Raw genomic sequence first — 20164 nt, forward strand, 5'->3', positions numbered from 1 at the left:
AGATTTCTTTCTTTTTCTTTGCAATATGAACAGGTACAGATTAAACTCTGTATTGCATGAGTGTTCTTGAGGATGCTGAATCAATGAGGCTCCTGGGACTATGTACCCAAGGGAATGCAGAATAAGAATGTAAACTAACTAAGGAAAAAAACTGAGAGAAGGGCTTTTCTTTCCAAGAACATATATCTACTGCCTTCTGCAATGTCCTTCTCTCTACTGGGAACATTTGGAACTTTCCAAGGATCAGAAATTGATACTCTATTAATGCAACCCTTTATCCTGTGTACCCATAATGTTATAAAACCTTTTCAGATTAAGGATCCACCTTTACTTCAAATATTAATTTTTCAACCTGCTTCTATTTATTTATTTTTTACCTTCCATAAAAGACTGCTCTGGAGGGCCATCTTGGGTCTGGCTGTGAACCCCGAGTGGATCATGATGCACCAGGTGAAGACCAGTGGTTAAAAAATGTCAACTCTCAGTTTAATAACAAATGCTGAAGGAGGACACCCAAAATGCTTTGAGGGTCAAAGGCGTTTGAAGGTATTCACTGTCTATTTTAAAAGTATATTTCTATATATATTGAATGAGCAGCCGTCTCTTTTTAAAAGAGAAAACGAACTTGAAAGATGTATTCAGCTTGTAAATTTATTGGGAAGATGAAACAAAAATAAAAACAAAAATTCAAATGAGCAAACAGCAATCGATTTATCCGCATTTACTGGTTTGGGCATCCATTGTAAGCACACACAAAATGCAGTCCCACAAATCTTATTTGTTTGATCACTTTATGAAAAGCTTAGAGTATATCTGAATGAATTCAGTTACAGATAGGTAGCCGTGTTGGTCTGCCATAGTCAAAATAAAAAAATTCCTTCCAGTAGCACCTTAAAGACCAACTAAGTTAGTTCTTGGTATGAGCTTTCGTGTGCATGCACACGAAAGCTCATACCAAGAAGTGTGCATGCACACAAAAGCTCATACCAAGAACTAACTTAGTTGGTCTTTAAGGTGCTACTGGAAGGAATTTTTTTATTTTGAATGAATTCAGTATGTCTTTACTTATGATTAATAATAATAATAAAATTTATTTATATCCCGCCCTCCCCAGCCGAAGCCGGGCTCAGGGTGTTGGATACAATCCTATATGAACTTACCTTCACAAGTCCCTTTGAACTCTGATGTTTGTGGGACTGAAATTGGAAGCAGCAGTATAATTATAATATTATGGAGGTTTGCAGCAGAAGAGTTTTCCATCATCTTTCTGCAGCTCTTTTGGAGAGTCAGGGAGTTTCCCTGAAAAATGTATTGCTTCAGTGGCAGGGGAAATCACAAAAGTGTAACTTGAATCCTGAGTTAAATGAATTTAAGTAAGTTAGCATTAACTTTCTCCCATTAGTCCAACTGAATTAAGACAATATGGAGACTTCTGCATAAATTCAAAGTACAAGATTTAATTATTAATTGGACTGTGTGATCCTTGCTGCATTCACCAGAAGGATCAAAAGTTGCCCTTCATTTTTAGTGCCTCTTCCCAAGGCATCCATCAGGAAATTCTTATATTCATTACTTAAAAATAGCACTCATTCAGGATAGTTCCATCATTTCACTGTACTTAGGCAACATTTTTATCTTTTCAAATGATACTGGGTAAATTTCGTCGTCTTGCTGGAAAACTTCCTTGTGACCATAATTTCTGAATTATTAATGCAGCTTTTCTAAAACATGTACTGTATTTTTCGCTCTATAAGACGCACCAGACCAGAAGACACACCTAGTTTTTTGAGGAAGAAAACAAGAAAAAAAATATTCTGAATCTCAGAAGCCAGAACAGCAAGAGGGATCGCTATGCAATGTAAGCAGCAATCCCTCTTGCTGTTCTGGTTTCTGGGATATCTGCGCAGCATGCATTCGCTCCATAAGACGCACACGCATTTCCCCTTACTTTTTAGGAGGGAAAAAGTGAATTTTATAGAGCAAAAAATACGGTATTTCAGATGGTCTCTGGGAGATGTATGCTATACTATTAACAAGTCAGACCCCAATGTGTGCCAAGATTATGCGTGATCAGCCAGCCATTTGATGATGAGATTAAACCAGCAAGATACAGAAGAAGAAATGGCAGATCAATAGGGGATTTCCATAGTTTGCAATGCATTTATACAATTTTTTTTTCTTTTATAACTAAACTATTTCTCAGTTAAACAGGATAAAATGTAGGAAAGTTACAAGAGTGCCTGCATGGCTGCAATTTAGTTTTTATACAATTTTAAAAGGGAGCAATTTGTAAGATTTTAAAAATAACTGCATGTTAATCTGCATTTTACAGTATGTTAATGACTGAAATACCTGAATACTATTGACTAGCAAGTTGGTTATTTCCTTTCTTTAGAAAATCCCATTCTCAGTGTCATTCAAGATAATACTTGGTTCAGGCTATGGAAGAGGAAAATGAGACTACAGTGACTGAATTTGTCCTCATCGGCTATTCTGGTCGACCAAAGACAAGGATGGGATTAATAGCATTCCTGACAGCTGTCTACTCCATAACCATTGCGGGAAATGTTCTTATTATTTTGGGCACCATTGCTGATCCTCGACTCCACAACCCCATGTACTTTTTCCTTGGTAATCTGTCCTTCCTTGACATTGGATATTCAACATCTTCCATCCCACAGGCCATTGCAAATCTTCTGGTGGACAAACCCACCATGTCCTTTGTGATGTGTTACCTGCAAATGAGCAGTGGTGTCTGGTTAGGAACGACTGAATGCTTCCTGTTGGCTGTCATGGCTTATGACAGGCTTATAGCCATTTCCAGCCCACTACATTACATGCTGATTATGAACAAGAGATTGTGCATTCAGTTAGCAGCTGGGACGTGGTCAAGTGCCTTTTTTTTAGGGGTTATTCCCATTTATGCCATGCCAGCTCGCTTTTGTGGGAGAAATGTGATCAATCATTTCACATGTGAACTCATAGCTGTTATGAAGCTTGTTTGCTCAGATACCTCCATGAGCCAACTGCTTATGTTCTTCTCTGGATCCCTCACATTGCTTGTTCCTTTTGCCTTTATCCTTTTCTCATATTTACGCATTATTGTGGCAGTTCTGAGAATGCATTCATCAGGTGGGAGACTAAAGGCTTTTTCCACATGTGCGTCCCATTTGACTGTGGTAACCATTTTCTATGGCACTGCTATATTCTCATATATCCGACCTCAAACTAAAACCACACATGAACTGGATAAGGCGATTTCTCTCTTCTATGGAACTGTGACTCCCATGTTAAACCCACTAATCTACACACTCAGAAATCAAGAAGTAAAAGGAGCCTTAAGAAGGCTTATGGTAAGGTAAAGGAATTATTTAAAAGAATCAAACAAATGGAATCAACAATGAAAAAAACAAGGAAGTTGTGGAAAGATATAGTCCTTCCTATTGAGAAATGGTTGATAAAGTTATTGGACTTAGCTCAGATAACAAACTTAACATGTTTAATCAGGAAAAATCATTATAGACTTTTATAATGCATTGGAAACTTCTTATGAACATTTTGCATGAAAGAGAAGATGAACTTTTAGTAACTGGATTTGAAGATTGGGGAAAAATACTGTTTTATAGAAAATAAAATAGTTTGATGTCTATTTGAGTGAATACTTTGAACAACTAATTATATTTAGCTTACAGAGAATCAAAAGTCTTTTCAACTTTTACTTATAATCCCCCCTTTTACAACCCCTTATATTTTTTCTTTCTTCCATCGCCCTATCCTCCTTCCTTCTCTTTGCTCCTGATTCTTTTTAGACTAATTCCCCCACCCCCTTTAATCTGGTTTATTTTAAAAAGATACTTTGTGCTGGGTATAAACTTTTTCATATCTTTTGATGAGTATCAGTAAAATTTAAATAGAAAACAAAAACAAATCCAGAAGCAAGTTCATATACTCATACACAGTCAGTTTAAAAAAGTAAGGATGTAACAACTTAAAGTGAGCAACAGTGTAAATTGGTAAATGACAATAAAGAAGGCCTTGTCTAGTAATCCCAGTAAATTCATTTATCTTGATCTTGGGCCTATGAGTACATTTATCTGAGTACATTTATCTGCTGGCATATTGGCCTTCCTCAATAGCAGCACTTTCAATTGTGCCTAGATACGCCCAGTAAACCAAGCGTCATTTTTAACATTGTCACTATTATCTATGACACAGTAGCCCTTTGGAGGTTTTATGCAACTTGGTTGTGGGGGAAAACAGGGTCATGCCTTCAGACCCTGAGCCGCTGTCCCTGCCCTCTAGTGTCCAACTCTTGGACTATGACTAGGGTCCGACCAAGGGTCCATATAACTCAGCAAGCTGCTGTCACAGTGGCCAGCCATATGCTCATGGGAAATTCCCAAGCAGAACCTGGGCACAAGTGTACTCTCTCCTCCTGCATTTTCCAGCAACTGGTATTCCGAAGCCTCTAACCATGGAGAGTACATGTGTTTGGGACTCTCACCATGCCACACCCCATAATGATCTTTCTCCTCAAGTGCATGAATGTATTCTTCAACTGCTAGCTTTGATGGAAGAAAGAGCTATGCACGTATAATCCTTTGATTTTTTCATGGCAGAAACGCAGCCTATAGGAGAAAGGCTGTATTTTGTATGTTGTTCCCCACACTTTTTGCCTCTGAGCTCAACTGCTTTTACCTTTGCTCTCACCACCAGTAGTATGTGATCCACCCCCCAGAAAGCTGTTCAAGTAAGAATGTGTATCTTCTGGTGGACAAACCCACCATTTGCAGTGTGTTACTTGCATATGAATGGTGGTGTCTGGTTAGGTATGACTGAATGCTTCCTCTTGGCCATCGTGGTTTATGACCAGTATATAGCCATTTCCAGTCCACTGCACTACATGCAAATCATGAGCAAGAGATGTTGTATTCAGTTAGCTGCTGGAACATGGAGCAGTGGTGTATTTTTAGGGATAGTCCCAATGTATGCAATGCCAACTCACTTTTGCAGAAACAACATAATTAACCATGTGACATGTGAAGTGAAAGCAGTTCTGAAGCTTACCTGACCAGATACCTCTTTGAACTAACTGCTAATGTTCTTAACTGGGATTCTCACATTTCTTGGCCCCTTTGCCTTTATCCTTTTCTCATACTTGTGCATTATAATGGCCATGCTAATAATTCATTCATCAGGTGGCAGGTAGAAGGCTTTCTCAAGCTGGCTTTTCCCACCTGACTGTGGTAAGCATTTTTTTTGGCACTGCTATATTTCCATTCCTCAAACCTCAAAGTAAAGACACACGAGAGCTTGATAAAACCATTTCTTTTTTCTGTGGGGTACTGACACCCATGTTAAACCCCCTCATCTACACACTCAGAAATCAGGAAGTAAATGGAGCTAAGAAGACGTGTGGGAAGGGGAAAGGCACCACATTTAAAGTGGATGAATGATTCTACAACTATTGAAACATCTATTTTAGGCAGGGAGCAAGGTTTTACCTGCACCAGTTGTGTTAATATTGCTAATAAAAGATTCTTGCAAATCTAGTTGACATGTCAAAGGTAAACATTTTTAGGAATAAGTATGTCCATGTCAGCTTTCCAGGATTTCAGGCAGGGAAATTTACAACCCTACCCGGAGTTGTTGGGCAACGTTTCATTTAAAATGTACTCAACTGCTGTGTTATGGACCACCCCCACATAAAACGCACCGGGTTCCTTTCTTTTTCTTTACAATATGAGCAGGTACAGATTCAATTCTGCATTGCAAGAGAGTGTTTTTGAGGCTGCTGAATCAATGAGGCTCCTGGGACTATGTACCCAAGGGAATGCAGAATAAGGATGTGTATTTAAAAATATAAACTAACTAAAGAAAAAACCTGAGATAAGGGCTCTTTCCCCCCAGATATGAACAAAACATATACCCACTACCTTCTGCACTGTGCTTCTCTCTACTTAGAACATTTTGAAACTCTCCAAGGATCAGAAATTGATACTTTATTAAGGCAATCCTTTATCCCATAATGTTATAAAACCTTTTCAGACTCAGGATCCACTTTATCTCAAATATTAATTTTTCAACCAGCTTCTTATTTTTTTTACCTTCCATATCTGAAAGACTCCTCTGGAAGACCATCTTGTGTTTGGCTGTGACCCATAAGTGGATCATGACCCACCAGGTGAAGACCAGTGGTTAAAAAATGTCAATTCTAATTTTAGTAACAAATGCTGATGAAGGACATCAAAAATGTTTTGAAGGTCAAAGGCATTTGAAGGTATTCACTGTCTATTTTAAAAGTATATTTCTGTGTGTATTGAATGAGCAGCCATCTCTTTTTAAATGGGAAAATTAACTTGAATAATGTATTCATCTTGTTAAAATTTTTGGGAAGCATAAACAAAAGAAAAGAAAAATTCAAAAACAATTAATTCACTCAGATTTATTGGATTGGGGATCCATTGTAAGCACACACAAAATGCAGTGACACAAATCGTATTTGTTTGATAAACTCTAAATAAACTTGGAGTATATCTGATTGAATTCAATATGTCTTTACTTAAGATTAGACATGTTGTTGGATGCAATCCTATATGAACTTACCTTCACAAGTCCTAGTGATCTCTGATGTTAGTGGGATTGTGATTTTTTTATCATGTTAGAGTGTGTTAATGCCTGAAATACCTGAATACTATTGACTAGCAAGCTGGTTATGTCCTTTCTTTAGAAAATCCCATTCTCAGTGTCACTGAATACTTGGTTCAGGATATGGAAGATGAAAATGAGACTGCAGTGACTGAATTTGTCCTCATCGGCTATTCTGGACGACCAAAGACAAGGATGGGATTAATAGCATTCCTGACAGCTGTCTACTCCATAACCATTGCGGGAAATGTTCTTATTATTTTGGGCACCATTGCTGATCCTCGACTCCACAACCCCATGTACTTTTTCCTTGGTAATCTGTCCTTCCTTGACATCGGATATTCAACATCTTCCATCCCACAGGCCATTGCAAATCTTCTGGTGGACAAACCCACCATGTCCTTTACGATGTGTTATTTGCAAATGAACAGTGGTGTCTGGTTAGGAACGACTGAATGCTTCCTGTTGGCTGTCATGGCTTATGACAGGCTTATAGCAATTTCCAGCCCACTACATTACATGTTAATCATGAACAAGAGATTGTGCATTCAGTTAGCAGCTGGGACGTGGTCAAGTGCCTTTTTTTTAGGAGTTATTCCCAATTATGCCCTGCCAGCTCACTTTTGTGGGAGAAATGTGATCAATCATTTCACATGTGAACTTATAGCTGTTATGAAGCTTGCTTGCTCAGATACCTCCATGAGGCAACTGCTTATGTTCTTCATTGGATCCCTCACATTGCTTGCTCCCTTTGCCTTTATCCTTTTCTCATATTTATGCATTATTGTGGCAGTTCTGAGAATCCATTCATCAGGTGGGAGACTGAAGGCTTTTTCCACATGTGCATCACATTTGACTGTGGTAACCATTTTCTTTGGAACTGCTATATTTTCATATATCCGGCCCCAAACTAAAACCACAAATGAACTGGATAAGGCAATTTCTCTCTTCTATGGAACTGTGACTCCTATGTTAAACCCACTCATCTACACACTCAGAAATCAAGAAGTAAAAGGAGCTTTAAAAAAGCTTATGGTAAGGTAAATGAATTATTTAAAAGAAACAAACAAATGGAATCAACAAGGGGAAAACAAGCAAGTTATGGAAAGATATATTCCCTTTTGTTGAGGAATGGTTTCTTTTTAGATTAGGGTTTTTTGTTCTGGTTTATTTTTTTAAAAAAATACTTTGTGCTGGGTATAAACTTTTGTATATCTTTTTATTGAGTTTCAGTAAAATTTAAATATAAAACAAAAACAAACCCACAAGCAAGTTCATATACTCATACACAGTCAGTTTAAAAAGTAAGGCTGTATCAAGTTAAAATGAGCAACAATGTGAATTGGTCTCCCAGGTTCAACACTCTTAACTATACCATGTTTAGTCAAAGTTTCTCCAAAATGAGCTGACAATAAAGCAGGCCCTGTCTCTTAATCCTAGTAAATTCATTTATCTTGATCTTGGGCCTATGAGCAGGATCTCTTATGCTGATTCTTAAGACCTGAGTACATTTATCTGTTAGCACTTTCAATTGTGCCTAGATATGCCCAGTAAACCAAGGGCCATATTTAACATTGTCACTATTATCTATGACACAGTAGCCCTTTGGAGGTTTTATGCAACTTGGTTGTGGGGGAAAACAGGGTCATGCCTTCAGACCCTGAGCCGCTGTCCCTGTCCTCTGGTGTCCAACTCTTGGACTATGACTAGGGAAAGGAACTCCGACCAAGGGTCCATATAACTCAGCACCCTGCTGTCACAGTGGCCAGCCATATGCTCATGGGAAATCCCCAAGCAGAACCTGGGCACAAGTGTACTCTCTCCTCCTGCATTTTCCAGCAACTGGTATTCCGAAGCCTCTAACCATGGAGAGTCTACATGTGTTTGGGACTCTCACCATGCCACACCCCATAATGATCTTTCTCCTCAAGTGCATGAATGTATTCTTCAACTGCTTGCTTTGATGGAAGAAAGAGCTATGCATGTATAAGCCTTTGATTATTATTTTTCATGGCAGGAATGCAGTTTTTAGGAGAAAAGCAAGTATTTTGTATGTTGCTCCCTGCACTGTTTGCCTCTGAGCCCAACTGCTTTTACCTTTGCTCTCACCACCAGTAATATGCTACACCCCCCCCCCCGAAAGCTGTTCTAGTAAGAATGTGGAACTCAGACTTAAAAAGCTTCCCCACCTCATCTCCTTTACACACATTCCTCTAAATCATGGACAGTGAGGGTGTGGGGTTTGTGAGGCCATAAGGGGTAATGTGGATTTCTCTTCATGCTTGGCCACTTAGAAGTGGGGCAACTGGTCTTTGTAGGTTTAATGTCTCCTTGATGCATGAGTTGATCATTCTTTTTCAGCTATAATTTGTCCATCCTTCCTCCTGGTTAGCTTCTTAGTTCAAACACTTAAATACAAGGTGTGAAAGGTTCCCTTGTCCTTGTTTCTAACCCATCAGGCACCTCTTGTTCAATTTTGGCAATTGTCCAGTCCAAGAAGTCTGTCAGGCTTAATTGTTTAAATTTTGTTTTTGATCTGGTTAAGCGACTTGGCTCGGAGGGCTCTCGCTGCCGCTGCCACTTTTTTTATTAGCCATTGATCCAAAGCAATCCTCCTTCGTCAAACTTAATTAAATTCTGGCATCACACTAGTAGGGAGTCCAGCAGTTACTTGTCTTTCAGCAGATTAAGGCAGAGAAACACAGCTGAATCACTCTTTCGATAGGCACACATATTAGGCTAACAGCCTCCTGAATAGCAAGGCTAATAGCCTTGGCTTGTTTCAGGGCTCTCCCCAAGGATGGTCAGTTAAGCGAGTGGGTTTGGGGATGAAAGGTGGGGGTGGTGATTTTGGAGTTGCTGAAATTCTGTTCAATATTGAAAACATCTGAACTGTGTGAGATAATAACTATATTTGGGGGTGTACTGTGGGAAAGGTCAAATATAATTTGTATATAAAGATTAAGCCTTCCAATCATATGCTAGCAGCAGCAATTACAACATATCCCTGTGTCTATGATGGCACAATACATGCTTGGAGGCTTGCTATCCTTTGTCAAATCAGATCTACTTCACTGAGGGTACACATTGTGATCGAATCTCTGAGCACGCCCCACTATCTGGTGCGGGCAGAGTAAGCCTGTTCCGCTCTGGTTGGTCATTTTGCAGTCACTTGGACCCTAAAGCCAAGCTTGGCTTGGGGGGTGACCGTGAAACAATATAAGCCCTGTGCAATGTTTGCTGGACCTCTTTTACCTTGCACAGTGGAACACCCACCCACCCTTTCCTTTGTGCATCTCGCCTTGCTATGGACTTTGTTGGTCGTCTGTTTTGCAACGGGGGCCTGGTAGGAATTTTTCAATCTGGCAGATTGGCAGGGCCATTTCATTTCCACCTACCGCATAGTAATCGCCACAATTTGTAAGGTTTAGCGGTTAGGCATTGGATCAGCAATGTGTGGGGGAGGGGAGGTGTGCCCATCACATACCCTCCCAAGGTCAAGGGTATTCCGTTAAAGGAATGCAGGAGTTGGTCTGGATCTTGTCCGAAACTCCGTGGTAGGGGCTAGGTTCATGCCAGGACCCCATGGGGACACTGGGGGTGAGCTCAAGTTGGTTGCCACTGGCGGGGCTCCCTCTGGTTATGTTTCACCCTTAACAGACTCCCTGGGATGCGAGCGGGAGTCTGATATAGTCTTGGGATTCCAATGCCTAAGGCAATACCACTCAAATTCTGTATTTAATAAAGTTAATTGCCCCAAAACTTAAACTAAAATCCTGTGTCACTGTGTCTCATTTTGGGGGGCTACTCAAAGTGCAATTACCTCCTCTCTTAAAGTTTTCCTCCTTGCTTCCCCACAACTATTGAATAAATGGGACCTGGCAGAAATCAGCAAGAGGGAAAGCTGAAAATGATCAAATCTCAGTCAGAATTTGAAGGGGGCTTTGGTTCAGCTTGAGAAAGATATCTGAACTGCAGAAGGCCATTTCTGATGACCACTTCCCTGAATACATTTAAAGAAGAAAATAACCTTAATATATTTTCCCACTCAAGCAACAACTACATTATGAAGCAATTCTTAAGTTTCTTGGAATGCTACATTTTCCCTGATGGGATTCAAAGTTAAGACCTAATTAGTGCTGTTGGGCTCTAGTGGGAAAACGTCTTTCTGCAGGAAATTAACAGTACTCTGCTTCATAGTTTCTTACTTTGACTTGGAAGAATATCAGGGTACATGATGGGACCTAACAGATGTTCAAATCTCAAAAAAAGGCAAATTGGGAATACTTGAGCAGTACACAATACTTGAGGTTCTCATCCAATTTTTTGAGGGATAAAAATATATTCATAGAACTATACTTGTATTTGTTTCAAGTCTGGGTTATAAATAATGCTGACACTAATACTCCTATTAATGATGCAAGAATTTTAGATAGGTGAAATACTGTTTGTGGAAGGATATTTTGATAAGACTAGGCATATTAACTCACCATATAAGTGTTTTGTCAAAAAAGAAAAAGTCAGTCGACCCACCCCCTGTCATTGCCCGAAAGTGAATAAGCTCCCCATAGTGTTACTTGCCTAATTCCAGTTTTGTATCTCAAAATTCCCATTCATCTGAATTTTGTGACATAGGGCTCATTGCAAACAAAATGCATATATTAAACTGAGCATAAAACTGCATATATTAATACAAAATGCATTACATTTGCAAAATTGCTTGCAAAAATGTGTACCTTAGTGAAAATTGTATAGCAAATGAATTTATTAGGAGAAATTTGCACTAAATGTTAATGAAAAATTGTACATATGTTTTAGGAGAAATAACTAGGTTAAAGCTGACCAAAAGTCCAGAGGTAGCATGATTATCAGTTTACGATGGGGTGGAAGGTTCACAGGCTATGAAGGACTTGCTCACAAATTTATTGACAGCTGTATGAATTATGATAGCTGGGAAGTAGCAAGCAGAATATAAAATTAAAGAATGGTATAAAGAGGTGTGGGATATAGCTATTAATGATAAATTAACATGTTCCATTAAGGTAAGATGAGGAATATGCAGGAGAAATGATTTTGAGGAGATATGGGAAGGGTTTGTAGAATTTGTACTGCTAAAATCATTAGAAGAAGTGTTGAATTTTTTGGAGGTTGGATAGTTGGAATGGAATGGTCTCAGTGGTAGAGTTCACATTTTTATTCTTATTTATTTATGATTGTAGCTTTGGTAAAATGAAATAATAATAATAATAAAAAGAAAGCAAATACAAAGAAGCTCACCGAATAAAATTCTACATATGTACACATCTATTTTAAAAAATGCTAATGAATTTTCATGGACTGAAAACAGATCACCCACTGCCAGATGATGCCGCACCCAAGGAAAGCACAACATCAAGACTGCCAGAGACAGATCTAATCATTTTTTACTCTGATCCCCCGAAAGCCACAAACAACTGGACGCTACTGCTGACGGCTGGCAATCTGGACAAGTCTGTAAAACAACCCCAGAAAGAACAACATTTCAGACACCTCAAGAATGGCTGTGTTATAACTGAGACAGAGGAAGAGCTGACTACAATCTGCCCTTCACAATGAAGCCAAATTGCCAATGACGAGAGTAGCCTAAATATTATTTCATGGAACATAGCGGGTTGTGCCAACAAAGTAGGGAATGAGTCATTTCATGAGTACATAACGAGTTTCGATGTGATAATGTTGCAGGAAACCTGGGCAACTGACTTATTATAAATAATAAAGAAAACAACAGAAGGTGATGTAGAAATGCAGAGACCTGAATTTAGGGAAAAAATGAGTGGAGAAAATCACAGCTACAGATTTGTCCATCCCTTACCCATGTCAATATGGTCAATGGTCAGTGATGATAGTAGTTGTAGTCCACAACATCTGGAGGCCACCATGTTGGCTACCCCTACACTAGATGAACATATGGAGAATGAAAGGACCTGGCATTATTATAACAGGAGATACAGAGGTTTTTCTATCCCTGTTCAGCAGCTACATTGTAGCCTGTTTTACAAGCTGGCTGCATTTGTGGGAAATGGCAGACATTAAAGTACACTCCAGCAATTCAGCTGAAACCAACTGTTTGCCTCCTTTCCTTGGCTTCAATTGACAATCATTCCACCTAGCTGCATCCTAAAGAGAGGAGAGGTCCACCCAACAGCTTGGTTTTGACCAAGGGCTATTTCACTCCTCCTTTCCTGTTTTTATGTGCAGATATTTTCCTCGGGTTGAAACCAGAGGGAGGGGAAAGGACAAAAAAGAGAGAGAAAGAAGTCCATCTGCTTAGCTGGAATCAGTAACTGCCATTTTAGCTCCTTTTCTCCAATATTTATCTCCCCTGTGCCAATTACAGTAAGTCACTATAGGACCAGTTGTGAATACAATTTAACCTTTGGTATCTGAATTTGCTCATTTTTCTCTCATCTATTGTGTTTGATTAACCTTTTTAATGATTACAATTACCAGTAATTAGCCTAAGTTAATTATGTCCATTGACTTCAATGGGTCTTCTCTAAGTTGGTCTAGCATTGGATACAACTAAATACAACCAAATACAAAGGGACTAGGAAATAGAGAATAAGTGGAAAGCAAATACATTTGGGCTTTACAGGCTGGTATTTCTACAGCCTGGTATTTTGTAATTTACGTTCTCTACAACATTTAGAAAATTGTAGTCACTTTAATCAACACCATTTCAACTGTTTATATGCTAATGCAGAAATTCTAATCGTACAACAGTGCATTTTGTATTAAGTTGGTTTGTATTGTGCATGCACAATACACAATACAATAGTGTGCATGCACACGAAAGCTCATACCAAGAACTAACTTAGTTGGTCTTTAAGGTGCTACTGGAAGGAACTTTTGTATTGTGCATGTACATGACTTCCTTAGATTTAATCTCCAACGGTAGATTTAAACACTGTTAGGAATTACTTGCTTTGACACGAAAGAAGCTACTTTTAAAACAATAAACTTATCTTTAGCATATCAGTTATATTTTCAGGGAGCCTTTATTTCCATTTTAACACAAAATATTCAGATTTACCAGTTTCAAATGAATTCAGTAGCTGTTAAGGTTGTGATAATAAGAGAAGCAATAACATCAAGATGCACAGGAAATATTTCAATCCTCAATATGATCAAGGTATCTTTTTCATGAATCCACTTTCTTTCCCACAAGTCTTCTGAAGGCCCCTATAACTTCCTGATTTCTGAGAGTGTAGATTAATGGGTTTAACATGGGAGTCATAACTCCATAGAAAATAGAAATTATCTTGTCTACATCCTTTGTGGTCTTAGTTTGGGGGCGGAGATATGAGAACATGAAGGTGCCATAGAATATGGATACTACAGTCAAGTGGGAAGCACATGTGGAGAAAGCCTTCATCCTGCCCCCTGCTGAGTGGATTCTTAGAATTGCCACAATTATGCGCAAATACGAGAAAAGGATAAAGCTAAAGGGACCAAGCAAAGTGACACTCCCAGTGAAGAACATAACCAGCTGGCTCAAGGAAGTATCTGAACAAACCAGCTTCATAACTGCTTTGACTTCACATGTCAAATAATCAATCATATTTTTCCCACAAAAGCGAGCTGGTATGGCATAAATGGGAATAACGCCTAAAAATAAGCCAATTGACCACGTCCCAGCTGCTAACTGAATGCACAATCTCTTGTTCATGATTAGCATGTAATGCAGTGGGCTGGAAATGGCTATAAGCCTGTCATAAGCCATGACAGCCAAAAGGAAGCATTCGGTCACTGCTAAGTAGGCACCACCACTCATTTGGAAGTAACACATGGCAAAGGACGTGGTGGGTTTATCCACCAGAAGGTTTGCAATGGACTGTGGGATGGAAGAAGATGCATAGCAAATGTCAAGGAAGGACAGGTTACTGAGGAAAAAATACATGGGATTGTGAAGCCGAGGATCAGTTGTGGTCACCAAGATTATAATAAAATTTCCCACTACAGTGATAGCATATACAACAATCAGGAAAACGATGAGTCCCATCCTTGTCTTTGGCCGACCAGAATAGCCAATGAGGACAAACTCAGTCAATTCAGTCTCATTTTCTTCTCTCATATCCTGATTCAAATATTATCTGCAATGATATACAAAAAAGAAAGAAAGAGAAAGGGACCTCATTTTGTAATATTTGCATGGTATTTTGCTAGAAGGTTTGGGAAGGTATGGTACTGTAATAATGAGAACATATTAATGATTAGTTTCAAAAATCTATTAAAGCTTCTCTTTTGTTTATTATGAGCTATTAGCAAATCTAAGGAAATGATTTGCACACTGCTTGCTTTGGAGCGATTCAAACCCTTTCTGTGTTGAAGATTCTTGCACTGAGCATGGGGTGGGGTGAGCCTAGAGGATCCCTTTTGGCAAGAAATAGATGAGCAAAAATGAAATAAACAATGAAATCAGAATAGCTTCCACTATGATCAATTACAAAAATAAAACTCAGAAACTTAGACTTTGAAATTATCTCTCTAATTGAGCAACTTCAATTTCACACATAATTTAAGAAATTTGTGTCCTACATTGAAATACCTGTGAAACAATTTACATAAAAATCCAACTTTTTAATATTATGAAGTTTAATCCAGCAGCATTATATCCTGCTGTATTTCTACAATTATGTTTCAAGATCCAATATTTTTGCAGAAATATTGACTTAAAATTGAATATTTTGTAGTTATATTTGCATTACAAACAAATTTATTTATTTTGTCACTTTTGACATAGCTTTTTAGTGCATAACACATATGCTCATTTTCATAGATAAAACATTTAGAGAAGCAAGGGTGACATTTTCTCCTTTCTGAATTTCAAAATAAATGCAATTGTTTCTTGAAAGCTCCTGTATTCTTGACCATCCTTCTGATTCAGCACACTGAGCAAAATACAGGGCTGCAAAAGATATAGCTAAGTAGAAGAAGCTGTAGTGCTTCTTCTCCCCCCGACCCCACACACATTATGCATTCTTCTAAGCAATACAAATGATCCAGATTGGAGGAAAAGTCAGAGTTCCAGATCAAAACTCCCCAAATGCCTTTTTAACTGCTATAAGATGGGGTAGTGACAATGAAAATAACATATAAACAACTAATACCTTTCAGTGCCTTGGTTTTTCCACACTTCCTGAATGTCCTTTGTCAGCATTTGGTATTAAACTGAGATGGAGGATTCTTCAAACTGTACAGGAATTCTAGTAAGCCTTCAGTGTATGAGATGAGAAAGACTGAAATCGTTCCAGTGGACAATAAAAAGCAAGTTGTCAGTTCACTATTCAAAAAAACAAAAAAAGGAATATGAAGAAGGATTCATGTTACATGAATCTCTGAAAAATAACGCACTAAAACAGCACAGGATAGCATCTTTATGTATGCAATGCTCTAGATATCGTAGAAACATTTCAGGAGGCATAGATTGCTATTTTGTTCCCATGAAAACTTGGAACTGAAAGAGAGGTCTAAGTGTTTTAGTTAGCTCAATTAGATGGGCAATATTTTAAAACCACTTTCTCCATAATTCCCAGTGGCGGCATAATCCCAGGAGCATCAGTGATTCAGCACTCCTGGGGATGCCACATAATAAGAAAAACATAAGATATAGCATAATATACACATCGTAATAATAAAATAATCATAATAACAGCCGCCTTCCCATTTAACAGGCCATAGATTATTTAAAGAATGGGGGTTAATAGAAATGCTTTTGCCTGGTGCCTAAAGACATGTAATGATGGCTCCATGTGAGTCTCTCTGGGGGAGCATTCCACAGATGGGGAGCCACCACAGAAAAGGCCCATTCTTGTGTTGTCATCCTCAGAACCTCTCGACGAGCGGGGACATAGAGAAGAGCCTCAGATGACAAGTGTAGGATCTAGGTCAGTTTGTATGGGGAGAAGAGTTCCTTAAGATACTGAAGTCCTGAGCCATGTAAGACATATTACCTCAGCATTGGTCTCTGAATTGGGCCCAATTATTAATTAGACTGTGTGATCCTTGCTGCATTATCCAGAAGGATCCATTGTTGCCCTTCATTTTTAGTGCCTCTTCCCAGCGCATCCATTAGCAAATTCTTATACTGATTAATAAAGAAGCATTCATTCAGGATCAGTTCCATCATTTCACTGTAGTTAGATGGCGTTTTTATCTTTTCAAATGATACTGGGAAAATTTGCTTGTTTTGCTTGAAAACTTGTGTGTGACTATCACTGTTTGCCTCCTATCCTTAGTTTCAATTGACAATCATTCCACCTAGCTGCATCTGAAAGAGAGGAGAATTTTATATTTAGCATATCAGTTAGATTTTCAAGGAGCCTTTATTTCCATCTTAACACATCACATTCAGCTTTCCTAGTTTCAAATGTATTCAGTAGCTGTTAAGGTTGTGATAAAAATAGAAGTAGTAAGAGCAAGGGGCACAAAAAATATTTCAGTCCTCAATATGATCAAGGTATCTTTTTCATGAATCCACTTTCCTCCACACAAGTCTTCTCAAGGCCCCCATAACTTCCTGATTTCTGAGAGTGTAGATTAATGGGTTTAACATGGGAGTCATTACTCCATAGAAAATAGAAATTATCTTGTCTACATCCATTGTGGTCTTAGGTTGGCGGTGGAGATATGAGAGCATGAAGGTGCCATAGAATATGGATACTACAGTCAAGTGGGAAGCAACATGTGGAGAAAGCCTTCATCCTGCCCCCTGCTGAGTGGATTCTTATGACACCATGTCCTTTGTGACGTATTACTTGCAAATGAGCAGGGGTGTCTACTTATGTACAACTGAATGCTTCCTGTTGCCTGTCATGGCTTATGACAGACTCATAGCCCTTTCCAGACTCACTGCATTACATGTTAAACATGAACAAGAGATTGTGCATTCAGTTAGCAGCTGGGACATAATCAAGTGGCTTATTTTTAGGGGTTAGTGGGATCATCTTAAAATATGGCCCTGGTTGCGGGAAGGCCATCAACCCAGTTCTCCCCACCCTGGTGTGGGTGGAGTAATATCCTCACACCAAGGTGGTACCACGATCATCCCAGGCCTCTTGGCCAATCATTTTGAGTGTATTGGCAAAGCAGTCATCGTGTTCCCACAGGGTTAGATGCCTTCTGCGGGCCTTTGTCCTGCATTGTTTAAAATTTAGCATTGTATTTTCCGCCAAATTTATCCCTGGGATGTCTAATGAAATTGCTGTTGCACAGTCTCAATTTCAGATATACTGCTTCAGATTATTGGCACAAGAAGCACGATGGCTGCCCAAGCCTTTTGAAGACCACCTCTGGAACCTTGGAAGCATATATTGACACAGGGAGTAGTCGCCTCCTTCGCCCCCTCTACTCAGGTCCTACAAGAAAGCTTGGACTGATTTTATAGCCTTTCATGTGAAGACATTGGCCATTGCCTCGGGTCTTCCACCAACTACAGATCTAAGTTTGTCATTATCTCGTGCATTTGTTCCACCTGGGGCGGCCAGCCAAGACATTAAGAATTCAGTCTGCCACTATTTCATTTTTCAGCAAATCAATATTTGCTTTTGACAGCACAGAGGGGTCTCTGCCTGGTCAAGGAAACCAGGAGGTTTCTGCAACTCAGGGCTCCTGGAGCTGGCCCATTCCTTAATCACAGTGATGGAACTCATTTAGCTAGGCACCAGTTTACCAGAGTGATGAGAAAGGCTAATCAGGCCTGTGGGCTTCCAGCATCGGAATATGCAGCCCCTTCTTTTTGAATTGGGGCTGCTATGACAGCAGTGCATTGGGGTGTGTCTGCAAGCAGAATTAAAAACATGGGTCGCTGGAAGTCCCATGCTTACAGGGGTTACATTTGGAAAACCTGTTAGTTTGGTGCCTAAATCATATGTTAGCAGCAGCAATGACAACATATCCCTGTGTCTATGATGGTACAATACAACCTTGGAGGCTTGCTATCCACTGTCACCTGCCTCCTCTCCTAAAATTTTCCTCCTAGCCTCTCCACTACTATTGAATAAATGGGACCTGGCAGAAATCAGCAAGAGGGAAAGCTGAAAATGATCAAATCTCAGTCAGACTTTGAAGGGGGCTTTGGTTCAGCTTGAGAAAGATATCTGAACTGCAGAAGGCCATTTCTGATGACCACTTCCCTGAATACATTTAAAGAAGAAAATAGCCTTAATATATTTTCCCACTGAAGCAACAACTACATTATGAAGCAATTCTTAAGTTTCTTGGAATGCTACATTTTCCCTGATGGGATTCAAAGTTAAGACCTAATTAGTGCTGTTGGGCTCTAGTGGGAAAATGTCTTTCTGCAGGAAATTAACCGTACTCTGCTTCATAGTTTCTTACTTTGACTTGGAAGAATATCAGGGTACATGATGGGACCTAACAGATGTTCAAATCTCAAAAAAGGCAAATTGGGAATACTTGAGCAGTAAACTCATGCCACTGTTATTGAGGTTCTCATCCATTTTTTTTAGGGAAAAAATATATTCATAGAACTATACTTGTATTTGTTTCAAGTCTGGGTTATAAATAATGCTGACACTAATACTCCTATTAATGATGCAATAGTTTTAGATAGGTGAAATACAGTTTATGGAAGAAGATTTTGATAAGACAAGGCATATTAACCCATCATATAAGTGTTTTGTCAAAAAAGAAAAAGTCAGTCGACCCACCCCCTGTCATTACCCGAAAGTGAATAAGCTCCCCATAGTGTTACTTGCCTAATTCCAGTTTTGTATCTCTCAAAATTCTCATTCATCTGAATTTTGTGACATAGGTCTCAATGCAAACAAAATGCATATATTAAACTGAGCATAAAACTGCATATATTAATACAAAATGCATTACATTTGCAAAATTGCTTGCAAAAATGTGTACCTTAGTGAAAATTGTATAGCAAATGAATTTATTAGGAGAAATTTGCACTAAATGTTAATGAAAAATTGTACATATGTTTTAGGAGAAATAACTGGGTTAAAGCTGACCAAAAGTCCAGAGGTAGCATGATTATCAGTTTACGATGGGGTGGAAAGTTCACAGGCTATGAAGGACTTGCTCACAAATTTATTGACAGCTGTATGAATTATGATAGCTGGGAAGTAGCAAGCAGAATATAAAATTAAAGAATGGTATAAAGAGGTGTGTGATATAGCTATTAATGATAAATTAATATGTGCCATTAAGATAAAATGGGGAATATGCAGGAGAAATGATTTCGAGGAGATATGGGAAATGTTTGTAGAATATGTACTGTTAAAATGGAAAGGGGTCAAACCATTGCAAGAGGTGTTGAAATTTTTGGAGGTTGGATAGTTACAATGGAATGGTCTCCGTGGTGGAGTTCACATTTTTATTCCTATTTATTTATGATTGTTTCTTTGTCAAAATAAGAATAAGAATAATAAGAAAACAAATACAAAAAGCTCTTTGAATAAAATTCTACATATGTACAATTCTATAAGAAAAATAAAATGCTAAT

The 20164-nt window shown here is 38.7% G+C and overlaps 3 protein-coding genes across 3 annotated transcripts; 2 read left to right on the top strand and 1 right to left on the bottom strand.

Annotated features, from left to right (window-relative positions):
- Nucleotides 1–2441: 2441 nt before the first annotated feature.
- LOC310691089 (olfactory receptor 13H1-like) lies at nucleotides 2442–3362 on the top strand (the record flags this gene model as incomplete). The annotated part of the gene is made up of 1 exon (XM_083470687.1): nucleotides 2442–3362. One exon carries the CDS (start codon nucleotides 2442–2444, stop codon nucleotides 3360–3362), a length of 921 nt encoding a protein of 306 aa, XP_083326813.1.
- Nucleotides 3363–6771: 3409 nt separating this feature from the next.
- On the top strand, nucleotides 6772–7692 carry LOC310691091 (olfactory receptor 13H1-like; the record flags this gene model as incomplete). The annotated part of the gene is made up of 1 exon (XM_083470689.1): nucleotides 6772–7692. One exon carries the CDS (start codon nucleotides 6772–6774, stop codon nucleotides 7690–7692), a length of 921 nt encoding a protein of 306 aa, XP_083326815.1.
- A 6102-nt stretch (nucleotides 7693–13794) lies between these two features.
- LOC310691075 (olfactory receptor 13H1-like) lies at nucleotides 13795–14761 on the bottom strand (the record flags this gene model as incomplete). The annotated part of the gene is made up of 1 exon (XM_083470675.1): nucleotides 13795–14761. One exon carries the CDS (start codon nucleotides 14759–14761, stop codon nucleotides 13829–13831), a length of 933 nt encoding a protein of 310 aa, XP_083326801.1. The 3' UTR covers nucleotides 13795–13828.
- Nucleotides 14762–20164: the final 5403 nt, after the last annotated feature.

The sequence above is a fragment of the Podarcis liolepis genome, assembly GCF_965112155.1.
Source record: "Podarcis liolepis genome assembly, chromosome: 13".
Taxonomy (NCBI): Eukaryota; Metazoa; Chordata; class Lepidosauria; order Squamata; family Lacertidae; genus Podarcis; species Podarcis liolepis.